Raw genomic sequence first — 27,771 nt, 5'->3', positions numbered from 1 at the left:
CTCACTGTGTGAGCACTGCCACACAGTGGGGACAGAGACAAGGAAATTCATCACAGGTAATGCTGGGGGCACCAGGCATTACTAATTCCAGTTTTTGTTGTAATTGGGTAGGGAGAACAGCTACAGTCTACCTGGACAACCAGACATGACGCCCACTAAACCACCTCGTGTCAGTTTCTTTAGAAATTGTGGCCCAGCAGTTGCAGTGACCAGAGAAAGACAGGTAGATGGACCAGAGCCATGCGCAAGTCCATGATTCAGTGCCACGTCTGGGTATCGCTGACAGAGAGGTGCTCCTACACTCAAGTCAGTGTGGGTGGGGATTGCTGGTGGCTCTCAGTGTCCACCTGCACTGCTACCAGAAGTCTCCCAGCTCACAGGAATCACCTCATCTGGGTGGCTCTACCCACTCTGCACCCTCTCCTGACTGCTGGGCATCCAGCTCTAGTGAGGTCTGATGTATGGACATGAAGCTTGCGCCACCTCCCCTCTGGTACCAACTGCACTGGGAAGCTTCGTTTGGGGTCAGAATTTCACTGGCAGGCAACACGTGGGCTTCACTGCTTCTACCAGCATGTCCTACCTGCCTGAGTACCTAGAGATCTCCCCGAGAGCACTTTCATGGAATTTCCTTGTGCAAGAATTCCTGATTTATATCCCACTTAGCACGCAATCTCAGGTGGTTCCACTCAACCATAGACTTCTTCAGGATGATTGTTACCTAGGTGGCTGTTGTGCCCCGATCCTCTGATGTGGTTATGGGGGAAAAGAGAGAAGACAACTAGCATTGCAACATCTGTGCAAAATTCAAAAGGCGTTTAGCACGTTGGTTGCAGGTGAACTACAGATTCACAGTGCACCACAGCAACCTTGAGCATTACATGAGAGATGTTTTCAAGGATGTTTTAGGGAGGTTCGGAACAGTCTTGGATTGGGCCCCATCTAGAGTAAACCAGAGAGAGTTGTTTTATGAGAAGTAGTTTATTTGGAAAATGATCCCAAAAATCATGTAAGGAACCAAGGAAATGAGCAGGGGAGGCATGGAAGCCAAAACAGAGTGAGAGAGTGAGAAGAGGACTCCTGGATGTGGCTGGGCTTCATCCCACCAAGGACACTGGAGACTGGCACAGATGTCCCCACTGGGGAAGCAGTCAGTGAGGACCACTTGTGCTCACCACCTCCTGCCCTGGGAGATCACTGTCCTCAGAGGCTCTGACTCTCCTGCCCAGGGCTCACGCCTTCCTCCAGAGAGTCCTCGTGCAGAGAGTGGAGGAGCCTGCTCGAAGCAAGCGTCCTCCCAGGTTGTGATGAGAGTGCAGAGGGAGTAGAGGTAGCACTCGGAAATCACCTGCAGCTTCTGCTCTTCCTCACAGAATAACTCAGACAAACTGCCAGATAAAGATGGACGTTCCATACAGAGAAATAATGAGCATAATGCACTTGGATTTGTATGCTCGGGAAAATTCAGATTTATTCAAGATGTGAGAATATCTTCATAAGAGAAAACATGGCACAGAGCAAAATTTTCCATTGCAGAGACATGATAGTGGCCAGATTTCAGAGGAGTTTTCTTTAGGAGAGAGAAAGTACATGGTGGGGTTAGGGTGTGACATATTTGGAGAACAAAATTCCCTGATAAAATTTCAATAGAAATGAGGGTTCACAATTGGGCCCTCACAATACAGCTCATAGACTGACTACATCAAGAGTATTAGTTCATGAAGAACAGGTGAGTGGAGGTGAAAGGCTCAGCAGCAAGAACCACTAGAGCAGCAGGGGCGGCAGCAGGTGGACACACAGCAGCTGGGGCGGCAGCACTGAGTTCTACAGCAGGTGGTCTGGCAGCAGATGGGCCTGCAGCAGCTGGAGATGCAGCAGGTGGGGCGGCAGCAGCTGGAGATGCAGCAGGAGGGTCTACAGCAGGTGGGCTGGCAGCACACAGACTGGCAGCACTGGGGCCTGCAGCAGCTGGAGATGCAACAGCTGGGGCGACAACAGGTGGTTCTGTAGCAGGTGGTCTGGCAACAGGTGGGCCTGCAGCAGCTGGAGATACAGCAGGTGGGGCGGCAGCAGGAGGGCTGGCAGCACTGGGGCCTGCAGCAGCTGGAGATGCAGCAGGTAGGGCGACAACAGGTGGTTCTGCAGCAGGTGGTCTGGCAACAGGTGGGGCGGCAGCAGCTGGGCTGGCAGCACTGGGGCCTGCAGCAGCTGGAGGTGCAGCAGGTGGGGTGGCAGCAGGTGGTCTGGCAGCAGCTGGGGCGGCAGCAGGACTCCTCCTGGCAGAAGTCTTGGCCACAGCCCTGCTCAGAGCAGACGGAGCCACAACAGGAGTTGACCATGGTGTCAGAGGATGGAGGTTGCTGTGGGTTTACAGACGGTGGGTTTGTGAGGTGTGGGTGTCTCCCTGACCCAGCTCCCCTTTTATACCCTATTGAGGGGCTGCTGGCATCAGGTGCAGTGCTCTTTCCTTGTTTTTGTTTGTTCCAATGAATAGGTGATTATCAAATTAGGTAAGTGTGTTTTCCTGCCTGAAATGTTCAAACTAGGTGGGAAACATTATTTCCCTTTCCTGGAGTGCTAGGACTCATGGGTTAGCTCTTCCTGAATCGCCTGCCATGAGTCGTTATTGTTGAGTTTCTCAAGGAAAGCTGTCATGTGACACTCGTCTTCTTGGTGCTGTCTGCCTCTGTGTGGTCGTGCACAGCACATCATGTGGACTCTGGGTTGCAAGGATGCTTCTAGGTTCTGATCTTCGTTTTGCCAATCCAGGCTGATAGAATTCCATTACAGAGTGATAACAGGTCAATTATTTGTAAGATGGGCAGAAAACAAACTCTGAAAAAGACCCTGGGCATGAAGAGTAAAGGGCTTCCAGGACACATCCCTTCCCTCTGTGGAACACGACCCAGTGTGTAGACTTTTCATAGTCAGAAAGTAGAATTGATTCCTGACATCAGGATCATACACATAATTTATGTCAACTCTACCTAGATTGTACCTCTATTTTTACCCAGAAGAGTGTAATTTCTTTCCTCATGTACTTCTTTTGAATCTTTTTTTTTTTGGCTCAGAGTGCCATGATAAAGGAATTCAGTTGAGTAAATGTAAAGATATTTGAAGGAAGTGACTCCAATTGATGTTTGCAAACATATTCAGGAACTTGCAGCTACAGCCATCTATTCAGGGGGAAGTGGAATATCCATGTTACTGAAGGTTATTTGATACCAACTTTGAGTTGATATTGACAGTTGGATACTCCAAATGTCTGCATGAGAATTTGGAGGTGGTCATCATAATGTTCATGGAATATTGGCTCAGTCTGTCTACTGAGTTCATAGACACACCTGGCGTTCATCTACCCGATTGTCAAATGTAAGAATCCAACACTTGCATTCATTCAGCTAAGAAGAAAGAGCTGTTGTCATCATGAAATCTGAGTAGAATCCCTGGAAATTGCCTTTTCCACCTCTCCCTCCACCAGGCAAGCTAATAACTAATATATGAGGTTGCCTTCCAACCTGAAAACTGGCAGCGGATTAGAATTCCATCATATCCCCACTCCTCCACCACCTCAGTCCTCATGGAAACTCAGCAGATCCTGACAGATGGCAGTGACAAACACTGACTACGTCAAATAAGAGACCCATTTGTAGCTGATGTGGTGGATGTAGAACCCTTGCTTACAGTAGATTGACACAGTTTCTCATCTGGCACATGTGTCAGTTGAATTGGCAAGGGGATCCTTTACATTTCGAGAAAGGAGAGGCAGAAATACGTTAAATTCACAAGGAACATACAGCAGTTTAAGTTCACTGTCTGAACCCAGGCTGCCCTTGTCACAATACAGTTCACAGGGATGTAGACTGGGACACGCTTCAGAACATCATGTTGAGGATCTTATGTCAATCAGACCTGATAAGCAAGAAACGTGAATGCCATGGACACCTCAGTAGGATACCTGTGCCCCAGGAGATGGAAGATAAATCTGACAAATATTGCAGGGCTGCCATGTTGGTACTGTTTTTAAAAGTCCCGAGTCTTGCCTAAATATCAGCTGCTGGATACCTAACCTGCCAACAGGAGATCAACACGAAGCATCCAATCAGATCCAATTCCTTAGGAGATAAGTGAGGCACCTGTTTCTGATTGAGGTTGATATAGTCTCCATATGAATTTGCCTATTCTGCTGATAGTTCCTCAAACAGCCACATTATGAAGGGTCAAGAGTGTTGATCTAGCAGCATGAAATCCTAGATGAGATCTTGTAGATCCCATACACAATGTGGGATGTGTGACAATGGGTATTGGTCATGGAGTCCACAGTTCTAAATACTTGCTGCACCATCCAGACCCAGTTGAGCTGATAGCATGAAGCAGCTACTTCCTGAAGTCACAGCTGAGGTGACAGCTTGGAGCTGGCATCTGTGAGGGTGGAGCACTCTTTTCCAGGATGCAGTACATACTTTGAGCTAATGCCCGTCATGTAGTGCTGTGTCAGATTCTCCATATTCAAACCCAGGGTGGAAGAGCAGAGCTGCCTCCCCCACCTTCCTTCCCTGTGATCCATGTGGGGGAATCTGTGTTTCCCGCCAGTGACACGTTAGTCTCTGTGGATCTAGGGGAAGAGGGGAGGAGCCACCTGCGGGGAACATAAGGGTCCCCTTAGAATGAAGCCTGTGGCCACTTCCTTATCATCTGAGTGTCTCTTGCTAGGGGATAAGCAGGCGAAGACAGATGTTCACTCTGGCTGGTGACTCCAGCTGCATGAGGCAACTGGAGCACTGCCACATGGGGCAGGGAGGAAGAAACACATCCCTTTGGTCACCCATGGGAGCACCATGGCACTTCTTCCAGTTGCTCCTGTAAATGGGCAAGGGTGACAACTACAGTCTCATAAGGACACAGCAACCAAGGGGTCTAGATTCTCGGTCAATTACTCCACACAGTTCACCTAGAGCAGCAGACGTGATGCCCACTAACCTGCTTCTTGCACATTTCTCTAGAAATTGTGAGCCTCTTTCTCTCTGTCTCTCTCTCTCACTGTCCACTCTGCCTGTCAAAAAAAAAATTTAAAGAAAGAAAAAAATATAAAAAGAAATTGTGAGCCTCTGGGTGGAGTGAACTTAAGAGGAGAAGTAGATGGGCCAGAGCCCTGCCCAGGTGGATGATAGGACACCTGCCCTCTGCACCTGTCCTCTACCCTCTCACCCAGTGTGGCCCACGCCTCGTGATATCTGGCACAAGAGTACAAAGGGGCCAGCACCGTGGCTCAATAGGCTAATCCTCTGCCTGCGGTGCCAACACACTGGGTTCTATCCCCAGTCGGGGCACCAGATTCTGTCCCAGTTGCTCCTCTTCCAGTCCAGCTCTCTGCTGTGCCCGGGAGTGCAGTGGAGGATGGCCCAAGTCCTTGGGCCCTGCACCCGCATGGGAGACCAGGATAAGTACCTGGCTCCTGGCTTCGGATCAGCGCAATGCGCTGGCCGCAGCACACCAGCCGCGGCGGCCATTGGAGGGTGAACCAACGGAAAAGGAAGACCTTTCTCTCTGTTTCTCTCTCTCTCACTGTCCACTCTGCCTGTCAAAACATAAAAAAAAAAAAATTAAAATTAAAAAAAAAAGAGTACAAAGGCCCCACCACCTTGCCTGTAGGACAGACAAGCCTGTGGTTCCATTCATACTGTGTAAGCCCCAGAAGGGTCTGATGATGACAGAATTCACTGAGCACCGCATGCCCTCTCTGCTTCTGCGACCGTGCCCTGCTTGCCTCCGCATCTTACAGACTTCCCCTGGGAGCACTGCGCCGGGAATCACTTTCCCAGGAATCACCGTATAACATGTGATCTTAACAGATCCAGCCTGGCACTATGCTCCTTAAACTCCGCCCTGTAACGCACACCTGAAACGGTACTTCCTCAAACACAGCTTCCTTGAAGACTATCACCAACTTATTGTGCCCCGTCCCTCAGCTGTGGTGATGGGAAGACATCATGGAGGACAACTAGTGTCAAAACATCTGCGTGAAGACGTAGAGAAGGTTCAGAGGATGTACCATTCCAGCTGACAGTTCCTGAGTTCACCAGGGTACCCCGGCAACCATCCACATTGTGTGAAAATGTTTTCAGGGATGTTGATAGGGAGATTGGGAGCCCTGGGATTTCAGGCTGAGTGGCCTCCAGAAAAGACCTGGACGCAGAGATTTTACAGTAAGTAGATTTTTGGAAGAAAATCCCAAGAACTACAGGAACTGAGAAATGAGCAGAGAAGGGGGAGGGGAGGCGCAGAAGGCTCCTGGGAGCACCTGGGCCTGCAACAATGCCCCATGGGGGGAGAAGTAAGCGAGGACGTCCTCCCACCAGCTCCCTGTGCTGGGTGATCACTGCACCCAGAGGCTCTGACTCTCCTGCCCAGGACTCCCCCCTTCATCCAGAGAGTGGAGGAGCCTGCTCTAAGCAGCTGTCATCTTGTGTTGGACTGAGGGATACTGGGGAAATAGAGGTGAGACCCTAAAATAGTTTGCCACAGTCTTCTCCTTCCATAAAGAATCACCAACATTTCTTACCCAGCTTTGAAAGAAGGAAAAAACAAAACACTGCCCTTACATTTTTACGTCTTGAAATTTCAGATTTATTTAAGATGTAAGAATATCTCCATATGAGAAAATGACAGCGATTATTTCAATTGTAATGACATGATAGTGGACAGATTTCAGAGATTCAAACTTGGGTTCCTATGGAAGAGACATGCCTACATGGGGGAGGAGGGGCAGGAGGGGTTAATATTTGGAGGCCAAAATCCATCAAGAGTCTGCTGGAACTGAGAGTTTATAATCAGCCTCTTATGATCCAGCTCATAGACTGACTACGTCAGAGCATTGGTTGTTGAAAAACAGACGAGTGTAAGTCAGAGTGCTCAGCAGCAAGAACCACTAGAGCAGCAGGGGCGGCAGCAGGTGGACACACAGCAGCTGGGGCGGCAGCACTGAGTTCTACAGCAGGTGGTCTGGCAGCAGGTGGGCCTGCAGCAGGTGGGGCGGCAGCAGGTGGGGCGGCAGCAGGTGGGGCGGCAGCAGCTGGAGATGTAGCAGGAGGGTCTGCAGCAGGTGGGCTGGCAGCACACAGACTGGCAGCACTGGGGCCTGCAGCAGCTGGAGATGCAGCAGGTGGGGCGGCAGCAGGAGGGCTGGCAGCACTGGGGCCTGCAGCAGCTGGGGCGGCAGCAGGACTCCTCCTGGCAGAAGTCTTGGCCACAGCCCTGCTCAGAGCAGACGGAGCCACAACAGGAGTTGACCATGGTGTCAGAGGATGGAGGTTGCTGTGGGTTTACAGACGGTGGGTTTGTGAGGTGTGGGTGTCTCCCTGACCCTGCTCTCCTTTTATACCCTGTTGAGGGGCTGCTGGCATCAGATGCAGTGCTCTTTCCTTGTTATTGTTTGTCCTGATAAATAGGTGATTATCAAATTAGGCAAGTGTGTTTTCCTGCCTGAAATTTCTCAGCAGATGGGAAACATTATTTTCCTTTCCTGGTGTGTAGGGTTCATCTGTCAGCCCTTTCCGGATCTCCTGCTCTACGCCATCGAGGGCTTCTGCAAGGAGCACTCTCACATGACTTTCTGCCTCTTAGTTCCAGACGCCTCTGCCTCATTTTGCAATGGAAGTTATGTCTACTACTGGGTGATGGTAATTTTTATAAGCTCATAATTCTTTCATGACCTGGGAGGATAAAGGTGTGTTTTAATAAGAGTAAGTCATAATGAATGATGTCTCATTCTTTGTGGGTCAGGTAGGCAGGAAGGTCTGACATGAGCAAAAGGCCAGTGCCATGAGAATAAGAAGGCTGTTGGGACAGATCCCGTCCTACTGTAGATAATACCCATTTTCTAGATTGTCAATGGTAAATGCAGTTTTGTTTCAATGTGGCACTTGAAATCGTGAATTTTAATTACTTTTCCTCTAGAAAAAATCCTCCAGTCTCTGCTGTCTACTCTATGGGGGAATTTGACTGTGGAGGTCAGCTATAACTCCAAGTTCAGGTCCCTCAGCTCCACTCTGTGGGCCACTTTTCATTTGGTCTGCAAGTTCCTGTCTTTCTGGCTTCAATGGGGCATAGTGACTAGAGTTGCCCTCTGTTTCCAAGATTAATTGGCCAACCCGCCTTGTCCCAGCCTCCTATTCCCAGCTAGCCCTATACCAAAAGATCTGTTGATTCTGAAGATGTCCTTCATTTTTCAAGTTGTTGGTCAGATTTTACCCTCCAGAAGTTGTTGATTTTAAAACACGTACCCCCACACCCCCCACACACACCCACACATACCGCACACCCACACACACCACACACACCACACACACACACACACCACACACACCACACACACACACACACACACCCCACACACACCCCTCACACACACACACATACACTCACACTCACACACACTCACACACACACCACACACACACCCACACATACCGCACACCCACACACACCACACACACCACACACACACACCCCACACACACCCCTCACACACACCCACACACATACACTCACACACACACATACACACACTCACACACACACCCACACACACACACACACACGGGAGGGGAATCAAATAAGAGACGGAAACCAGAGTCCCAGGCCAAAGAACATCAGCTTATATTTACTCACAATGAGGATGGAGAGAAAGGGTGCAGACATGCCCACCCCAGGGTCCAGGTGACTGCTGCTTGAGAAAATGGTGATTTTGCCAGGCGTTTGATTAGCCATCCAAATCTGTAAGATTCCACCCTGAATTGTTTAAAACTCTTCCTCATTGAGACGAACACATGTACACTATGAACTGCGTGAAACACACATGTAAGCCCCGTGATGCCTGACGCTCAGCCACATCTGCGTCCTCAAAGCCCAAGGTAGGACACTGCTGTTGCCCAGTAAGGCTGCTGTGTCTTTCCTGGACCAGTCTCTGCCCTCTGTCCTGCAGGGAACCGCTCTCCTGATGTCCAAAGCAGCGTTTTTCTTGTCCTGCTGCATTGTTTTACCACCTAAGCATGGGTCCTCTACAATGCAGTTGATAAAGTGTGGTGCTGCTTCTCGTTAGCTGCTGCCTTTTCTCGTTCACCTGGTCTGCTCATTCTAAGGAAATGATAGAAGCTGAGGGCCACGTAGGACCAGGGATGGTAACCCAGTCAGGCAGAGCAAAGCCACCCTGCTTGTGCTATGTGCCTGGCCATGGACTGCTGGGAAGAAAATTAATTTATATCTTTAAAAAATGTACAGTTTGACAGGTTTTAGAATTTTATATCAAAGGAATACTACCCTGTGTTCTTTGTGTCTTGATTCTTTTGCTCAATATTATGAAAGAGCTTGAGTAGGCAGCCTCAAGTGGTTCCCAACTATTCTCATATCCTGGTATTCATGGCCTTTCAAGTCTCCCCCACCATGAGTCACTGCTCCTGACATAGCATATGGCTACGTCCACTGATGGAGTGACAAAAGAGTTAGACTTTTGTCTTACTGTTAATTTTTCATCAAGCTAGTTTTCTCATGTACAGTCCCCCTTCCTTTATTTTGATGAATCCATCTGCTCTTGGGAGAGATCCCAAAAAAGTGAGGACAGTCTCCATCCAATGAGCACAAAGAAATTGAATCTTTCTCTACAATGGCACTCCAAGAACCAGGACCTGTCCACGACCATGGAAGGGACCCTGGAAGCACATCCTTCCTGGTCGAGACTACAGATGAGACCCCAGCGAGAGCTACCACCTTAATTGCAGCCTTCCAAAAAAACTATGCAGGAGAGAATTCACAGGAGCTGTACCTGGATTCCTGAACTGTGGAAACTGCAACATAATAAGTGTGTGTTGTTTCAAGCTGCTAAGTTTGGAGGCGGTGTTACATAATAATAGACGAGTAGGACAAATTTATCTGATACCACACAGCCCACCTAAGCGGAAACAGATCACAAGATGCAGAGAAGTAAATGTGCTGGAACATACTGAGTCATAAATGCAGAAATCTCATTAGATTGGCCATGACCCTTGAGGTCATAAGGAAGGCACAGGTGAGGGAGTCCCAGCATCACTGAGAAACTCAACAGTGCCTTCTCTCTAAAGTCATAGCTTGTGGTAGAAAATATCACTGCAGAGCTTAGTTCCTTGGTAGTAAATGGGTTGCTATGATCTAGAACAGCAGAAACCAGATGGAAACATTTAACTATAAGAATTAATGTTGATGCTATCAAGTGGTGGGCAGTAAGTTAGGAATAGCAGCTGTACAGAGTGGTGTGTGATATATGAAGTTTTATGGAAATGGACAAGTCTGCTTGAAAATAGGATGTAGGCAGCCAACACAGACACAGCCATAACTGCAGACTCTGAGAGTCTGTGTCTATGTCTGCATCTGCTCAAATGTATGGTTGGAGATTTAAGACATCCTAGGAGTACACCAGGAAAGGCTGTGATAAGTTGTTTCAGTGAAAACCGTGACCCCTAGCCTAGTTTCCAGACTTAAGATGGTTCTCAGAACTATGACCTGTTAGTGAAGGAGAGATCAGTTCTCAGGAGGAAGGACTATAGCAAAAGTACATCCTGGTGGCTTTTCCAGTCCCTTCCTGAAGGTACCTGTAGCCATCTTCTCAGGAGAGAGTGGGTTACCCATATATTTGGATGCTATTGGACGTCAGATCTGAGTTGCACAAAGAGTTGGATACCAAATTGCCAGCATAATGCCCTTTTAGAATACAGCAGTGATGGCCAGAAAAGAAATGGATGCTGGCTCAGGTCAGTCTGACTCCACAAACCAATGTAGTGGTCATTGACCCAGTTTCCAAATATAGAATCCAGCACAGTCATTCCTGGAGCTGTGGAACTGACCTGCTGTCATAGAAGAGGCCACGTGGAGCTTTGCCCCTGATAAATCAGAATCCGAGGTTAGAGCCACCTTCAGACATCTGAAAAACGCAGGGCTGGTGAATCCCATCCTATCCCCATAGAGTCACTAGTTCAGCCCAACAAAAGCCAGCTGTAAAAACAGTCACTGCATCAAATAAAAGATCTGATGGCAGCCGTTGTTGTGGGTGTGGAATGCTTGCTAGAGCCAACTGGCACAGTCTCCTGTGTGGTTGTACAGCACGTGAACTGGCAGAGGAAGCCTTTAAAATACAAATCCCAAGGGAGAGGCAGACTTACATTGAGTTCACATGGAATGAACAGCAGTGTAGTTACTGTCTTGACTGGGAACTTTGTTAATTCCCCTGTTTTTTGTCAGCATATAGTCCACAGGGACGGAGACCCTCAGAACAGCTCACAGCACATCATCACCTGGGATCCTGATGACATCTTGTCAGACTCAATGAGCAAGAGACGTGGACACCTCAGTGAGATACCTGTGCTTCAGGAGAGGGTGGGTAACTCATTCACTCATTGTTTCTTTCTGTCAAGATGTATTCATTTAGAAAGAGTTACAGAGAGGTGGGGGCAGACAGATCTCTCATCCACTGGTTCACGCCCCAGATGGCCACAATGGCCAGCACTGGGCCAGGCCAAAGCCAGGAGCCAGGAGCTTCATCTGAGTCTCCCACATGGGTGGCAGGGGCCCAAGTACTTGGGCCATTTTTTGCTGCTATTCCCAGGCTGTTAGCAGGGAGCTGAATCTGAAGTGGAACAGCCAGGACATGAACCAGTGGCCATATGGGATGCTGATATAATAGGTGGTGGCTTGACGTGCTACACCACATTGCCAGCCCCAGGAGATGGCTGGTAATTCTGACCTGGATTCCAGGGCTGCCACATTAGCACTAATTTTAAGAGTCCTGTTGAATATCTGACTTGCCAACAGGAGACCAACACTGAGCCCCTAACAAAACACCATCCCTTAAGAAAACCAGCCACTTAATTGTTTCTGATCAGGGTTGATATATGGTTCTCCTAATTCTTCAGTCAGTGACATTATAAGGATGCTCAAGAGTATTGATCTAGCAGCGTAGAATCCTACTTGACTGCACCTGAGATCAACATCCCAAACACAGCATGGGATGTGTGACACTGGGCGATGGTTGTGATCCGTGCTTCCTACTTTGTTCTGCACTGTCCAGACACAGCTTAGCTGATGGTGTGACGCAGCTTCCTCTTCAGACTGTGGCTGAGGCACCAGCGAGGAGCTCCCCTGTGAGGATGGAACACTGCCTTCCAGGGTGCAGCACACACCTTAAACCAATGAGCATCTTGAAAAACTAAGGGCGGTAAATGGGATCTGCTCTCCACTCACCTGCACGCCCAGTGACCCAGTTGGGGGAATCTCTGCCTCCCTCCAGGGACACGTTAATCCCTGTGGATGTAGACATCCTGGATCCCAGAGGGGAGCTGCCACCTCCAGAGAACGTAGTAAGGCTCCCCTGGGAATTAAAAACAGCTGCAGAGGCCATAATAAGGGGCCAGCTTATTGTTTGGGATCCTCTTGCTAAGGGAGCAGCAGGCACAAAAAAGAGTTATCCCCACTGGTGACTGATCTGTCATCATGAAGAGGTAGGAGCTTGAGGAGCTCACTACTCAGAGGGAGGTGGAGAAAACTCAGAGCCTGGGTGATCTTCAGGGCCATTCTGGGAATTTCTAGTTCTACTTTAAATACACATATGCAAGTACAGCCTAAGAAGTACAGAGTAACCAAGGGCTCAGCACTTTCAGACTAAGGACCAGGGTAGTTGCACCAGGCAAATCCCATAGACTGACAGCGATCTTACCCAATACTGCTATTCTGGTACATTTCTTTAGAAATTATGAAGCCAGCATTGTGGTACAGTGTGTGAAGGCCCCACCTGTGATCTCGTATCGGAGCATCAGTTTGAGTCCCGTCGCTTCTCGGCCTTTTGGCTAAGATCAAGTGTAGTTTGAGTCCCAGCTGCTCTGCCGCTTTTTAAAAAAAAAAAAAGATTTATTTATTTATTTATTTGAAAGTCAGAGTTACACAGAGAGAGGAGAGTCAGAGAGAAAGGTCTTCCATCCACTGGTTCACTCCCCCAATTAGCCACAACAGCTGAGCTGCACCTATCTGAAGCCAGGAGCCAGGAGCTTCTTCCGGGTCTCCCATGCAGGTGCAGGGGCCCAAGGACTTGGGCTATCTTCTAGAGAACTGGATCAGGAGTAGAGCAGCTAGGACTAGAACTGGCACCCATATGGGATGCCAGCACTGCAGGCGACGGCTTTACCCACTACACCACAATGCCAGCCCCTGCTCTGCTTCTCATCCAGCTCCCTGCTAATGCACCTAGGAAAACGTCCAAGGATGGCCCAGGTACTTGAGCCCCTGCCACCCACATAGGTGACCCATATGGAGTTCCTGGCTCCTGGTTTTGGCCCAAACCAGCCCCAACTGTTTTGGCCATTTGGGGAGTGAACCAGCAAATAGAAGACCTCTCTCTGTCTCTCTGTCATTCTGGCCTGTGAAATAAATAAAGGATAAATAAAAGAAATTGTTAGGAACCAATCAGAGCTCAAGTAGAGAAATATGTGGGCCTGAGAAGTGCCTGGGATGGATGTAGTATATTCACCCAGGGTGAGCCAGGAGGCAGACAGAGAATACCGGGGCCTACTCTGCTTATATAACTAATCCTCTCACACTGTCTTCCCAGGGCAAGCCCCTAATGACCTAAAGACCTCCCTCTAGGACACTGAAATTAGACCAAGCCTCTACCCTTATAACCTGGAAACTACTATCATTAGTCCATTAACCATTAACATGAGACTTCAGGGACAATATCCCTAACACATGCATTTCAGAGGGATGCCCAAACCATAACATGAGGGAATTCAATATGGAGTAAGAGGATGAGCAGGAGCTTCCTGTGGGCAGCTGGGCTTCAGTCCCAGCTGATGACTGGCACAAGTGCCCCCCACTCAGAGGGGCATCAGTGAAGGTGTCTATTCACCACCTCCATGTTTTGGTTGAGCCCTGCTCCTAGAGGATTTAACTCCTACCCAGAGCTCACTGCTTCATGCAGAGAGGCCTCAGCTGGAGAGTTCAGGAACTTCCTCTATGAAGCCTATCTTTCTATGTTAGAATAAACAGGGATGAGGAAATAGTGGTATCGCCCTGAGGGCATCTGCTGTTGTCTTCCCTTCCTTTAGAGACAAACAACAGAAAAATTGCCAAAAAAGATGAAAAATCTATAAGCAGAAATAACAAGACACAATGCCTTTACATTTATATGCCTGGAAAATGTAGATTTATTTAAGATGTAGGAATATCTCTGTAAGAGAAAATACAGCCAAGAACATGTATTTCAATTGCAGTGACATGATAGTGGATAGATTTCAGAGATTCAAACTTGGGTTCCTTTGGGAGACACATAGTAACATAGCAAGGGTTGGGGGGCAGTCTATTTGGAGACTAAAGTCAAGCGTAAACTCTACTGGAAGTGAGGGTTTCCAATCGGCCTGTCATGATATAGCCCACAGACAGATTACACCAAGCATTGGTTCATGAAGAACAGGTGTGGGAGGGTCCACGTGCTCAGCAGCAAGAACCACTAGAGCAGCAGGGGCGGCAGCAGGTGGACACACAGCAGCTGGGGCGGCAGCACTGAGTTCTACAGCAGGTGGTCTGGCAGCAGATGGGCCTGCAGCAGCTAGAGATGCAGCAGGTGGGGCGGCAGCAGGTGGGCTGGCAGCACACAGACTGGCAGCACTGGGGCCTGCAGCAGCTGGAGATACAGCAGGTGGGGCGGCAGCAGGTGGGCCTGCAGCAGCTGGAGATGCAGCAGGTGGGGCGACAGCAGGTGGTTCTGCAGCAGGTGGTCTGGCAACAGGTGGGGCGGCAGCAGGAGGACTGACAGCACTGGGGCCTGCAGCAGCTGGAGATACAGCAAGTGGGGCGGCAGCAGCTGGAAATGCAGCAGGAGGGTCTGCAGCAGGAGGGCTGACAGCACTGGGGCTTGCAGCAGCTGGAGATGCAGCAGGTGGGGTGGCAGCAGGTGGTCTGGCAGCAGCTGGGGCGGCAGCAGGACTCCTCCTGGCAGAAGTCTTGGCCACAGCCCTGCTCAGAGCAGACGGAGCCACAACAGGAGTTGACCATGGTGTCAGAGGATGGAGGTTGCTGTGGGTTTACAGACGGTGGGTTTGTGAGGTGTGGGTGTCTCCCTGACCCTGCTCCCCTTTTATACCCTGCTGAGGGGCTGCTGGCATCAGATGCAGTGCTCTTTGCTTGTTATTTCTTGTCCTAATAAATAGTGATTATCAAATTAGGCAAGTGTGTTTTCCTGGCTAAATTTCTGAAACTGAATGGAAAATGCTATTTCCTTTTCCTTGTGTGTCAGGATTCGGCATCAGCTCTTCCTGACTCACCTCCCAGGTGTCTGAGTTTCTGCAAGAGCCGTCAGGTGACTTTGGCCTCCTGGTTCTCTGTGCCTCAGTGGCACCTGCATAGCACACATTACCCACACTCAGGTGGTCATTCTTTTTGGTGGTCCAGGCAGAAAAATCAGTTTTGGTCAGATGGCTCATTCATTATGAATCAGGTGGGCAGGAAGGTTTGACTGAAACAGGAGACCACGGGATGAGGACAGGAAGCCCCTTGGAACATACCCCCTTCCCACTGTGAGGCATGCCTCATTTTCTAGACTTTTTCAGGGGAAACACAGAAGTGTTTTAAGGTGTAAGATTAGGTCATGAGATGTTGGTGTTTTGTGATCAGAAATACCCTCCAACATGCCAGTTTAAGTCTTTTTCTGTCAATTGGCTGCAGAGATCAGTTTTTCGACAAGTTCGGGTCCTTCAATTGTTGTTTCTTGGGTTATTTTTCCTTATTACTTTGGGTTCCCATCTTTCTGGCTTTAACTCTTACTATTTCCCCATTTTTAAAGAGAGAGAAATATCTTCCATGCACTGGTTAACTCCCCAAATGCCTGCAACAGCCAGCGCTGGGCCAGGCTGAAGCCAGGAGCCAGGAGCTCCATCTTGGTCTCCCACACAAGTGACAGGGACCCAAGGACTTGAGCTGTCATCTGCCTTCTAGGTGCGTTAACAGAAAGCGTGATGGGAAGTGCTGTAGCCAAGGCTGGAACTGGAACTCCAATATGGGATGCAGGTTTCCCAAGCAGCATTTTAACCTGATGCCTCACTGTTTCCCAGACTTGCTTCCAACTCACTTTAGATACCCAGTCTTTGCCTCCTGCTCTAATTCATACTTTACCATAACCTGGCTTTCTTGGTTTCTGGAGATGTCCTGTGCTCCCCTGCTTCAGTCCTGAAGTTGTTGATCAGATTCCACTCACTAACCCTTTTTTTCCCTAAGATTTACTTATTTATTTGAAAGGCAGAGTTATAGAGGGGCAGAGGCAGAAAGAGACAGAGACAGAGAGAGAGAGAGGTCTTCCATCTGCTGATTCACTCCCCAGATGGCTGCAATGACCAGAGCTGGGCAGATCCGAAGCCAGGAGCCAGGAGCTTCCTCCAGGTCTCCCACGAATGCAGGGACCCAAAGACTTGGGCCATCTTCCACTGCTTTCCCAGGCCCTAGCAGAGAGCTGGATCAGAAGTGGAGCATCCAGGACTCGAACTGGTACCCATATGGGATGCTGGCACTGCCGGTGGCAGCTTTACCCACTACACCACAGTGCCTGCCCCTTCACTAGCCTTTAATTTCCAAAAATAGGAGAGCTAGAAAGAGAGATACAAGACAGACATCGGATCAAAGGACTTTAACCCACATTCTTCAAGTAAAGATGGAGCAAAAGCTCAGATGTTATAGAAATGTCTAATAGCTAGCTGACTACTGGTTGAAAAATGAGGAATGTTGCCACTTCTGACTTCTGGGGCTCAAAGAAATCCAGAGAATAAGAAGAGGAAATCCTGTCTTTGTGCCTTCTCTTCCAAATATGTGCCTCTTTCCACACTAGCATGGCCTTGGATCAGCAATTCCTGTCTTGAACTAGTCTCTCTGGGCAGAGCTATGATCCTCTCAACATGGTTAATAGTATTCACGTAACAGATGTTCATCAAAATATTAGGGATCATGACGTTAGTGAAGAGTGATCGTGCTTCATGGTAGAATCATGGCTCCAAATGCCTTGGACATGTTTGCACGAGAGACCAAACCCAACGAGAGGAAATATCCGAGGCATCTGAAATCAGAACAGTTACTCATGTAACAGGGAGCATGTGACTGGGGAGGAACGAATATATCTAAATTTCTCGGGAGAATTTATTGAAACTACCTACACACCCTAAGGCTGAGTCCACCCTCGGCACTTGACGTCAGGTACACCATTGTTAGAATGAGCTCGTTACCCCTGGCAGTGAGTGGAAAATCAGACTGAGACCTGCTGGTCATGAAGCAGCCACTGTGTGTCTGCGAGAAGAGACTGAAGCAGTTTGCAATGAAAAGGACTTAGGGGCTTCACACTGTATTAACCTCAGAATTAGTCCCCACTTCCTGCCAACCAAATCCCGTGATTGAACCTTGTTAGCCTCTGTGTGCAAGCACTAGCACATTTCTAAGATGTGTTACTTGTGAAGGAAGGGGCAGCAATTCTCTTGTCTGAACATTCAGAACACATCTGGAAAAATGCACTTAATTCTGGGCTGTGGACTAAGGGTGGAGAGAAATTAGAGTTTAGGAAAAAAGTTGCTATGATGGTGACATCACAATCAATAAGAGCAGGTGAAGAAAACTTGGGAAATTTAGCCTAAAGGAGAGAAAACCAAAGCAAAGCAGTGGCAGGGCTGCAGGAAGGGGCTCTGTGTGACACTGGACTTGTCCCCAAGGGCTGCGTCAGGCTGGTGTAGAAGTGGACAGAGGGTGACTCACCACTGCAAAGACAGGCTATGGAAATGGCCACCTCCTTAGCAGTCGGGGAGGGCTCAGGTGGAAGCTGCTGATGCTGGGGAAGACTCGAGAGCCAACGGGAACGGGAGAAATGATCCTGAGACTCCTTCTCTGTCTGCAGACATGAACAAGCCTGATCAATTGACCTAGGATGCTCTTGGGATGATTTTGGTTCCTGGCCAGTATCTGCTGCCTGGCCCCCATTTTCAGGTTTGCACAACCAGGTAACAACCCGGGCTCCGTCCCCTGCTTGGAGCAAGGTGTGCTGACTTGGACGGCCCCAGACACAGCGTTTGATGGGGTCCTAAGTCTTTCCCTCGGTCACAGGGAGAGGAAGTCTTTCCCTCAGTCACAGGCAGTTTTCCAGTTGCTGTCAGGGAAGACCTGAGGGTCCCTGTTGTGGCAAATGGGAACTGCTGCAAGATTGCAAAGAGGGGTGGGTGTTGTGGCACAGCAGGTGGTTAAGCCACTGCTTGGGATGCCCGCATGCCAAGTCAAGAGTTCCAGCTCCATTCCCAGCTGCTCCACACTGCTGATTCAGCTTTCTGCTGATGGGCCTGGGTAGTAGTGGATGGAGGGCTCAAGTACTTGAGCTCCTGCAACCCACATGGGGGACACAGATGGAGTTCCTGAGCTCCTGGCTTCAGCCTGGCCCAGCCCTGGGTGTTGCAGTCATTGCGAAAGTAAACTAGTGGGTAGAACATCTTCTCTCCTCCCTCCCTCCTTCCTGCCCCCCTCCTTTTTTTCTCTCCTCTCTCACTCTTCCCTTCAAATAAATAAATCTTGAAAATATCTCTGGGAGACTTTGTGTTCTGGGAAAAGGATGGTTTTGGTGGCTTTCTTTGTTTATTACTGAAGCAAGCCAGCAGTTAGCAGTTCTACACCATTTGAAAAGTAGACCTTCTTTTCCATACTGACTTTAAACAAGAACTTTTGTCTTATAAATTCCTATAGACTTTTAGTTATGTTTCTGGACTCTTTGGTGGCAAACCTTGCTGCCTAAGCCACTGAGTGCGGGGTCTGAGATGTGATTTACAGTTCTATAAATCTGTAAGCCAACAACTGTTGTTTCAACTCCCTCCTACTTTACTACTCATTGCTTTCCTTTGTTCCTCTTAATTATGATTAGGCTCATCTTTTAGAATTTATAATTATTCTTATATTTAGCTGTGTAAAATCACATTTTAAGGGTATTCATTTTCAATAGATATAATTGTCCCTTTGTGCTCATCCAAAAAAAGGTACAATTAAAATTACCCAAAATACAATTAAAGTGATACAGAATTCCGGAAAAATTGTTTTTCCTCACAACTGTATCCCCAGGCTAAGGTATAAATCCTTCAATGTCCCCTAAGTGTTAGACATGATGAGGTCGCAGAAATAAGCACACCATGCCCTCACACACTTCTGCAACTTATTTTCCCTGTTTTGCGTTTGCCTGCCTCTCCAAACTTAACTGAGAGGTAAGCTGTTGATTATGCAATGAGAGTGGAGTTTAGATTTTCAGAAGAGAAGAGTGATACTCTTGCCAGAAAAGACTGAGATCATGGAACTCATAAGTCCAGAGAGAAGATAGATGGGTCTATTCTGGAAGTTGTGAAATTCTGAAAGTGAAAGGAAATAAAGACAAATGGATTAAATCCAAGAATATTACTACAAGACAGAATGTCTTACAAAGGAAAATTTGGCAAATTTCATTCACCAGTAAGAAGCCATGATGCATTTCTTCAAATAAGAACTTGAAACAGTCAAGATACATTTCAACAGGTGAATGATTGAACAAACCAAATTGTGCATCCATATCATGGAATACTACTCAGCAATAAAAAGGAATGAACTGTTGATACAGTCAGTAACTTGGATGGTATCAAGGAAATTATGCTGCCTGTAATAAGCCAATAACCAAAGATAACATAAGTTTCTATACATAGAATATTCTTGAAGTGAAATTGTAGAGATAGGGAATAGACTAGTGGTTGCCAGAGGTTGTAGATAATGAATGGGAGAGACTGGGCCTTTCAGAGTTGGAACTTCTACATCTTGATGGTGATGGTGGCTACACAAATCTACACACAACAAACGTGCATAGAACTACACACACACACACACACACATGCATATAAAACTGGTCAAATCTTAACAAGTTCTGTGGATTGTACCAACATCCATTTCTGGAATTTGACATGTACTGTTACAATTATGTATGAGATGACCACTGGGGGTAACTAGGTGGAAGGTACATGGGACCTTGCTGTACTTTTGTTTCCACTTCCTGTGAACCCATGCATATTCTTAAATCAAAAGGGAAGAAAGCAAGCAAGGCGAACTAGAGGTAGAAAAGAGTGTGCTTTTATTTGTCTACTGGATGCCTTTATTTCATTGATGTTTTATGACAACCTTATTAGGTAGGTACTGTGGTTCTTTGTTTAAAGAAAGGATCACATGATAAGATGGTTTAAATAACATGTGCAAGATTGTGGTTTGCCTGTGGTGCAGTCAGAATTCAGCCCCTACTCTAACTGCCAAGTCCATGGACTCTCTTCCATACTGAGCTTCCTCTATCTGAATTGGTTCAAGTCTTCATGGTTTATTGAGGACTTGCTTTTTTGGTGTCAGTTGCCATCCCTGGCTCTCATGTTGTGTGTGTTGTATTCAAAGAAAGCTCTCTTTAACCCTGCTGTGAGTTTGGTGAAAAGCTCATGGGTGATGGCAGTGTTGCTTTTCCACTGTGAGTTCTCTGAATAATGTCCTCCAGAGTTGTGCAGAAAGAGACAGAAACATGCAAAGGACATTTCATGAATATGAAATAATGAGAGATGGGCAATTTTAGTGCTTTTGACTGATAAGAGTTTTATTAGGGAACAGCAAGAAATTTCAAATGAAAATGGATACCACAGAAAAGCATTAGAAAGAAAATATATAGAAATGGAACATTTGAAGACTCCTATATTTTGAACCAGAATTAGGAATTCTAAAACAATTTGATGCAAAATGTGGTGGTAAGGTCTGGCTCACTAATAACAAAATGTTTCTTCAGAAGTACATTAATAATAACACAGAGACCAGGTTTTCCACATCTCTCCATGGGTCTCTTTGTAAGCACATGCTCTGTTGAGTAAATGCTCTCTGTCTGGACTGAGAGGATGGGGTCAAGAAAGCTCAGGGACCCACATCAGGACACTCAGCAGCAAGAACTGCTGCAGCAGCTGGGGCGGCAGCAGGTGGTTCTGCAGCAGGTGGTCTGCAAGCAGGAGGGACGGCAGCAGGTGGTCTGACAGCAGCTGGGGCGGCAGCAGCTGGAGATGCAGCAGGTGGGGCGACAGCAGGAGGGCTGGCAGCACTGGGGCCTGCAGCAGCTGGAGATGCAGCAGGTGGGCTGGCAGCACTGGGACTGGCAGCACTGGGGCCTGCAGCAGCTGGAGATGCAGCAGGTGGGCCTGCAGCAGGTGGGCTGGCAGCACTGGGGCCTGCAGCAGCTGGAGATGCAGCAGGTGGGCCTGCAGCAGGTGGGCTGGCAGCACTGGGACTGGCAGCACTGGGGCCTGCAGCAGCTGGAGATGCAGCAGGTGGGCCTGCAGCAGGTGGGCTGGCAGCACTGGGGCCTGCAGCAGCTGGAGATGCAGCAGGTGGGCCTGCAGCAGGTGGGCTGGCAGCACTGGGACTGGCAGCACTGGGGCCTGCAGCAGCTGGAGATGCAGCAGGTGGGCCTGCAGCAGGTGGGCTGGCAGCACTGGGACTGGCAGCACTGGGGCCTGCAGCAGCTGGAGATGCAGCAGGTGGGCCTGCAGCAGGTGGGCTGGCAGCACTGGGGCCTGCAGCAGCTGGAGATGCAGCAGGTGCGCTGGCAGCAGGTGGGCTGGCAGCAGCTGGGGCGGCAGCAGGACTCCTCCTGGCAGAAGTCTTGGCCACAGCCCTGCTCAGAGCAGACGGAGCCACAACAGGAGTTGACCATGGTGTCAGAGGATGGAGGTTCTGGGTAGGTTTCCAAAAGAGGGTATGTCTTGAATCTGGACATCTCTTTGTCCCAGGTCCCTTTTTATACTCCACTGCTTCCTTGTTGTGTTTTATCCTAATAAGTAAGCAGTTGTTAAATTAGGTAATGATGTTTTCCAAGTTCAATGGAAAAATCATTTCCTTTTCCTGCTGGGTTAGCATTCATCCCATGAACTCTTCCTGAAGCACATCTTGTGTGTCTTCCTTTCTGTGTATCGTCCTGGTTCAGACGCTGGCTGCATAGTCCAAGCTGAATGTGTTGACTCTCACTTCGTCTGCTCTTTCCTCCTGAGTCATCTTCTGCCGTCCCTTCCTGGGGGGCATCACCCATGTTTACAGATGCTCTGACCTCTTCTCCATAGAGTCTGTGTCACATCACGTTTGACATGGAGAAGTCCAGGTGTCATTCTTCCCCATCTGTAGTGAAGTGACACCTTGACAGTAGGGACTCCATTTTGGAGAACCGGAGACTCCATTCTGGGAAAGTGCCCCCCCCACACACACACCATGAGACTCTGGTCTGAAACTATGATCTAAAACAGTTGAACAGTAGCAGTCCACTACATCACACTTGGCAGAGCACAGAAACCCCCCAGCATGATCGCTCAAGCTTGGAAGTGGGTAGGCTGCACCTGGGTTAATGATAAAAATGTAATTTGTCTATGTCCTACATATGATTAAAACTAATACCTGGATTAATGTCAAGATTATAATTGGAATTGTTGAGATTGTAACTGGTATTGTCAAGATTATAATTGATACTAGTTTCGCATAGGTTCTAGGTCAGCTTGACCCCAGTAACCATGTATTCCCCCCTGTTCCTAGCAACCATGAATTCCCTTCCCAATTTTATGGTTTTTGCCTTTATAAACCCTGTTGCTTTGGGCTTCAGGGTCGAGAGCTCTTTAGGGCATGAGCCCACTCTCCACTACTGGCAATAAAGGACCATCAGATTTTATCAATCTATGGTGCTCCTTTGTTTGCACTCGCTCAGGTACAACAGTAGGTCTTACCTTGACCATAGTTTTCATAGCATTGCTTATGGATAAAAGATTTGATCACAGGTCCAGTGCAGATATTATGATTCATAGCACTGGAAAGCAACTCACACTGATCAGTGGACAGACAGGAGAGTCCTTGGGACACCCAGATTGTTCTTATTTCATTTCTGAGGGATATAGACAGATTTCCTCTTTTAAAAAGCAGAAATGAGGGCAGGCATTTGGCCTAGTGTTAACACTCTTGCATGCCCTATCAGAGTACTGGACATTGTGTCCTTGAGTGCAATACCTGGGAAACAGCAATGATGGCTCTAGTGACTGGATTCCTGCCACCACTACGGGCGGCTTGGTTGTGTTCCCAGACCCCAGCTCTAGTGCCAGCCCAGCCCGGTCATTGAAGGCATTTGGGAAATGAACCAGGAGTGAGAGTTATTTCTCTCTGCCTCTTCCTCTGTCTCTTTCTCACTGTCTCTCAAGTAAACAAACACATAATTTTAATAAGAGTCAAGGAAAATGACAGAGAAATTTGTTCCAAACAAAAGAACAAAATAAATCTCCAGAAACCAATAAAAATTAAAATGTCAAGATATTAAAAACAGCTACAACTCAGGTATGTTGATGGATATGTAATATAACCAGATACACATTGGGACAATAAGCATGTATGATGTGGGAAGAGCAGTCGTAAAAGCAGTGAGTTTTTGTTTGCAAGTGAAGTTATCAGCTTAATATAAATTGTAGTGACTATAATATATTTTATATTTTATATAATCCCTTAACCACCATAAAGAAAATATCTTTAGAAGTTACACACACAGAAACAAGAGGAACTGGAAGCTGTCAATACAAGCACACGTGCACAATGAAATACAAAAGAGCAAGGGATAAAAAAAGATGGACAAAGGAACAGAAGATAGTCAGCCAAACAGCAGTAGTAAATCCTTTTCTACCAATAATTACTTTAGATGTGAATGAACAAAATCCCCCCAATAAAAAGATATATAGTGGCTAAATGGATTAGAAAATAACAAGATCCAACTGTATGCTACCTAAAAGAAACCCACTTTATTTTTTTATTGGACAGATAGAGTTAGACAGTGAGAGAGAGAGACAGAGAGAAAGGTCTTCCTTTCATTGGTTCACCCCCCAAATGGCCGCTACAGCTGGCATTGTGCCAATCTGAAGCCAGGACCCAGGTGCTTCCTCCTGGTCTCCCACGTGGGTGCAGGAGCCCAAGCACTTGGGCTATCCTCCACTGCCCTCCCGGGCCACAGCAGAGAGCTGGACTGGAAGAGGAGCAGCCGGGACTAGAACCCACACCCATATGGGGTGCCAGTAGCACAGGTGGAGGATTAGCCAAGTGAGCCATGGCACCAGCCCCCAGAAACCCACTTTAGATCCAAGGACACACATAGACAGAAAGTGAAGGGATAGGAAAAGATCTTCCTTGCAAACAAATCAGAACAGGAATGGCCACCCTTACATCTGACAACTTTAAGCCAAAAACTATCTAGATCAGCAAAAATCATTACATAGTTATAAAAGGGTTAACTCAATGGAAATCATGAAATTCAGTAAGAATAATAAAAAGGTTCATAAGAGATTAAAATACCTATATATCTTTAAACTCCAACATCAGGGCACCTTAGAATATAAAACAAAGAATGGAAGATCTGAAGAGAGATATAGACATCAATGCAGTAACAGTAGATGTCATTACCCTCCTTTCAAGAGAGGATAGAACGTCTAGGCAGAAAATCAGTAAACAAACAGTGTTCCTAATCAACACTATGGACTGAAGGGATGTGATAGACATGTCGAGAACATTCCGCACCATGTTCTTCTTAACTCTTTTGCATGACCCAGATGGAATTCTGGGCTCCTGGCTTTGGCCTGACTCAGCCCTGACTGTTGCCAGCATTAAGGGAGTAAACCAACAGATGGAATGCCCATCTCCCTCTGTCTCTCTCACTGTCTCTCTCTCTCTCTCTCTCACTCACTCTCACTCAATTATCTTTCTGTTGCTCTGCCTTTAAAATAAGTAAATACATAAATAAATTTTTTAAAATATTGCTTTAACATATGAGAACAATCAGTTCAATGCATGTCATTAGCTAAATGAGAGATGAAAAAATTGGAGACATCACACTTGTTGATTTCAAAGTATAGTACAAAGTTGTAGTAAACAAAACAGTGCAGTACTGGTTAAAAAAACAGGCTTAGAAGCCAATGGAATAGAATAGAGCCCAGACAGGAGCACAGGCATATGCAGCCAACTGATTTTCAACAAGAGGACCAGGAATGAGAGAGACCCTAAGATAATGATGTGGCATTGGGTTCCAACTCATATATTATCTTCAACAAGGAATAGTCAGTTTTTAGAGAAGTAACGAGACAAAGCAGAAGGCTTTGAGTTTTTCTGGGTGACACACAAGAAAGGAAGATAACAGCAGACAAAGTTAACCAGTGAAGCTTGTTCACGCAGGGTCTAAAAAATCCTCAGTTGTTAACTTTTGATCTGCCAGGTAGAGAACAGCACACATCGTTTTGTCTTTACAAACCCACGTCTGCTTTTAGGCAGATGGAGGTAGGGCAGAGAGTGTTCCTGAATCTGCTTTTCCTTCGTGGTCTTCAGCTCAAAAGCCCTTCATAGCTTGGAGAGGCAGGTCCTCCTCTCCCACAAGGGAAGGCGGAGTCTCCTCAGCAGATGGTGTTGGGAGAATTGCATATCCACCTGCAACAGAATGAAATTGCAATCTTACCTTACCTACGCATAAAAAGGAGTCTAAATGGAGTAAAGACGTATAAGACCTGAAACCATAAAATTCCTAGAAGAAAGCATAGGAGAAAAGGTCCTTGACATCGGCTTTAGCAATGAATTTGTGGGTATCACACATGAAGCCCGGGTAGTAAAAGCAAACATAAATGAGTGGGATGGCATCACACGAAAAGGCGTGTGCACAGAGGAACAAACAACTTAGAAAATGAAGAGGCAGTGTACAGACTAGGAGAAAACATTTACAGACCATATATCTGATAAGGAGTTAATGTCCAAAAATATGTAAGGAACACAAACAGCTTAACAGCAAGAAAACAAGTAAGTCTAGAGATTATTATGCAGCATAATGACTTAATTAAAAATATTGTATGTGCACTGGAAATTTGCCAGGAAAGTCGATTTCAGGTGCTGTTACACACACACACACGCACACACACACAGTAACCACATGAGGAGATGGGTACGTTCATCTGTTTGAAGTAATCATTTCATTGCATGGATGGATAGATAGATATCAAAAAATCATGTACACCTTAACTGTATACAATAAAAGAATATCGAGCGAAGCCAGCACTTGGCATAGCAGGTAAAGCTGCCACCTGCGGCACCAGCATCCCATATGGTTGCCGGTTTGAGTCCTGGCTGCTCCACTTCTGATACAGCTCCCTGGTAGTGCACCTGGGAGAGCACCGGAGGATGGCCAAAGTGCTGGGGCCCCTGCCACCCACGTGGGAGACCTGGGGGAAGCTCCTGGCTCCTGGCTTCATATCTCTCTCTCTCTCTCTCTTTCTCTCTACTCTGCCTTACAAATAAATAAGTCTTTAAAAGAAGAAAAAGAAAATACAGCAAGCAATGTTAGAATGGTGGGCTCGAGAGAGAATAGATGCAAACAGGAAATGGACGTAAGAAAGGACATGAAACTTAGGATTAAGAAAATGCACCTTAAAACAATAAAATACTATTTTCTCTTACTTGATTGTCACAAATAAGGATAGAAATGGTCCTTGCAGGGCTGGAGCCTGTGTGTAAATACTGGAAGGCTGGTGAGCGTCTGGGCGCCAGTGGTCTCCACTGCGTCTCCAGAGAAGTCCCGCCTACCTCCATCGCCGCTCTCCGCCTGAACGCCTCTCTTCCTCCCCTTCCCACCAGCGTCATCATCTCGACCAGTCTCTCCTTTGCTTATCTCAGCCTGCTCTCAGACATCATCCAAAGTTATCTTTAAAATACAAATATAAAATTGCCATTTTTGTCCTTAAAACCCTGTAATGGCTCATCTTCAAGGTGGTGAGCTCTGACGCCCTTGCAGCACCGGTTCCCATCTGCCTCTCCTACAGACCCCCGCCTGCCCTCACGCCCCGTGCTCCAGCCACACCAGTGGCTCCTCTGCCCCTGTCCACACTCAGTGTCTCATCAGCTCCTCTGCCAGAGGACTCGGTCTGTGGATCACGACTACTCGCTTCTCAGCGTCACTCAGGCCTCGACTCAAATGGTCTCCCACATGGAGCCATGGTGCATTAGCAGGGTGCAGGTTACCCGGGGCTGGAACTGGTGTTCTGATATGGGATGCCAGCATTGCAAGTGACGGCTTAACCTGCTGTGCCACAATGCCGGCCCCTGGACTCTGTTAATTTTCTTCCTAGCACTTAATTTATTAGAAATCACCTTGTTCATTCTCTTACTCGTTGTCAGTGCTGTCCGCTAGAATACAGACTTGTTTGGGGTTATGTGCCCAGTTGAGTAGTGCATGGTATGCAGTAGGCCTTCAACAGATGCTTGTTGAATGAATGAATGAATGAATATACCACATGATCCCATGTCGGGGGGATTATTATAGGTGTATACACTGTTTACACACAGGCATGTTTGTGTAAGCATCGGAAGAAGTCAGAGTTGGTATCTATGCATCTAAGTAATAGGAATTAGAGGTAGGTAATGGAGCAGGTTTTCATTCTGACTTTGTATGACTTTTTTTTTTTTTTTAATTTTGACAGGTAGAGTTATAGACAGAGAGAGAGAGAGAAATAGAGAGAAAGATCTTCCTTCCGTTGGTTCACCCCCCAAATGGCCGCTATGGCCAGCATTGAGCCAATCTGAAGCCAGGAGCCGGGTGCTTCCTCCTAGTCTCCCACACGGGTGCAGGAGCCCAAGCACTTGGAACATTCACTGCCCTCCTGGGCC

The 27,771-nt window shown here is 47.4% G+C and overlaps 2 protein-coding genes and 1 long non-coding RNA gene across 4 annotated transcripts; 1 reads left to right on the top strand and 2 right to left on the bottom strand.

The window, feature by feature from the left end:
- Positions 1-1,445: 1,445 nt before the first annotated feature.
- Positions 1,446-2,418, bottom strand: LOC138846084 (keratin-associated protein 4-2-like). The gene has a single exon (XM_070060717.1). The coding sequence runs from the start codon at positions 2,337-2,339 to the stop codon at positions 1,749-1,751; it is 591 nt and encodes a 196-aa protein (XP_069916818.1). The 5' UTR covers positions 2,340-2,418; the 3' UTR covers positions 1,446-1,748.
- Positions 2,419-6,598: 4,180 nt separating this feature from the next.
- On the bottom strand, positions 6,599-21,835 carry LOC138843165 (keratin-associated protein 4-9-like). Of its 2 annotated transcripts, none has more exons than XM_070060710.1 (2): positions 21,213-21,835; positions 6,599-7,198 (listed from the first exon to the last, which is right to left on the bottom strand). In XM_070060710.1, exons 1-2 carry the CDS (start codon positions 21,833-21,835, stop codon positions 6,913-6,915), a joined length of 909 nt encoding a protein of 302 aa, XP_069916811.1. In that variant the 3' UTR covers positions 6,599-6,912. The 2 variants fall into 2 exon arrangements, with proteins under 2 accessions (XP_069916811.1, XP_069916812.1); XM_070060711.1 differs by lacking the exon at positions 21,213-21,835 and adding an exon at positions 14,669-15,150 and having other exon boundaries at positions 6,599-7,207.
- Positions 21,019-21,759, top strand: LOC138846089 (uncharacterized). Its single transcript, XR_011383477.1, has 3 exons — positions 21,019-21,131; positions 21,312-21,461; positions 21,672-21,759. It is a non-coding gene; the product is annotated as an uncharacterized lncRNA (long non-coding RNA).
- Positions 21,836-27,771: the final 5,936 nt, after the last annotated feature.

This window comes from Oryctolagus cuniculus, chromosome 17 (genome assembly GCF_964237555.1).
Source record: "Oryctolagus cuniculus chromosome 17, mOryCun1.1, whole genome shotgun sequence".
NCBI lineage: Eukaryota > Metazoa > Chordata > Mammalia > Lagomorpha > Leporidae > Oryctolagus > Oryctolagus cuniculus.
The sequence above is the reverse complement of the archived record's forward strand: the minus strand, read 5'-3'. Positions and strand labels throughout refer to the sequence as shown.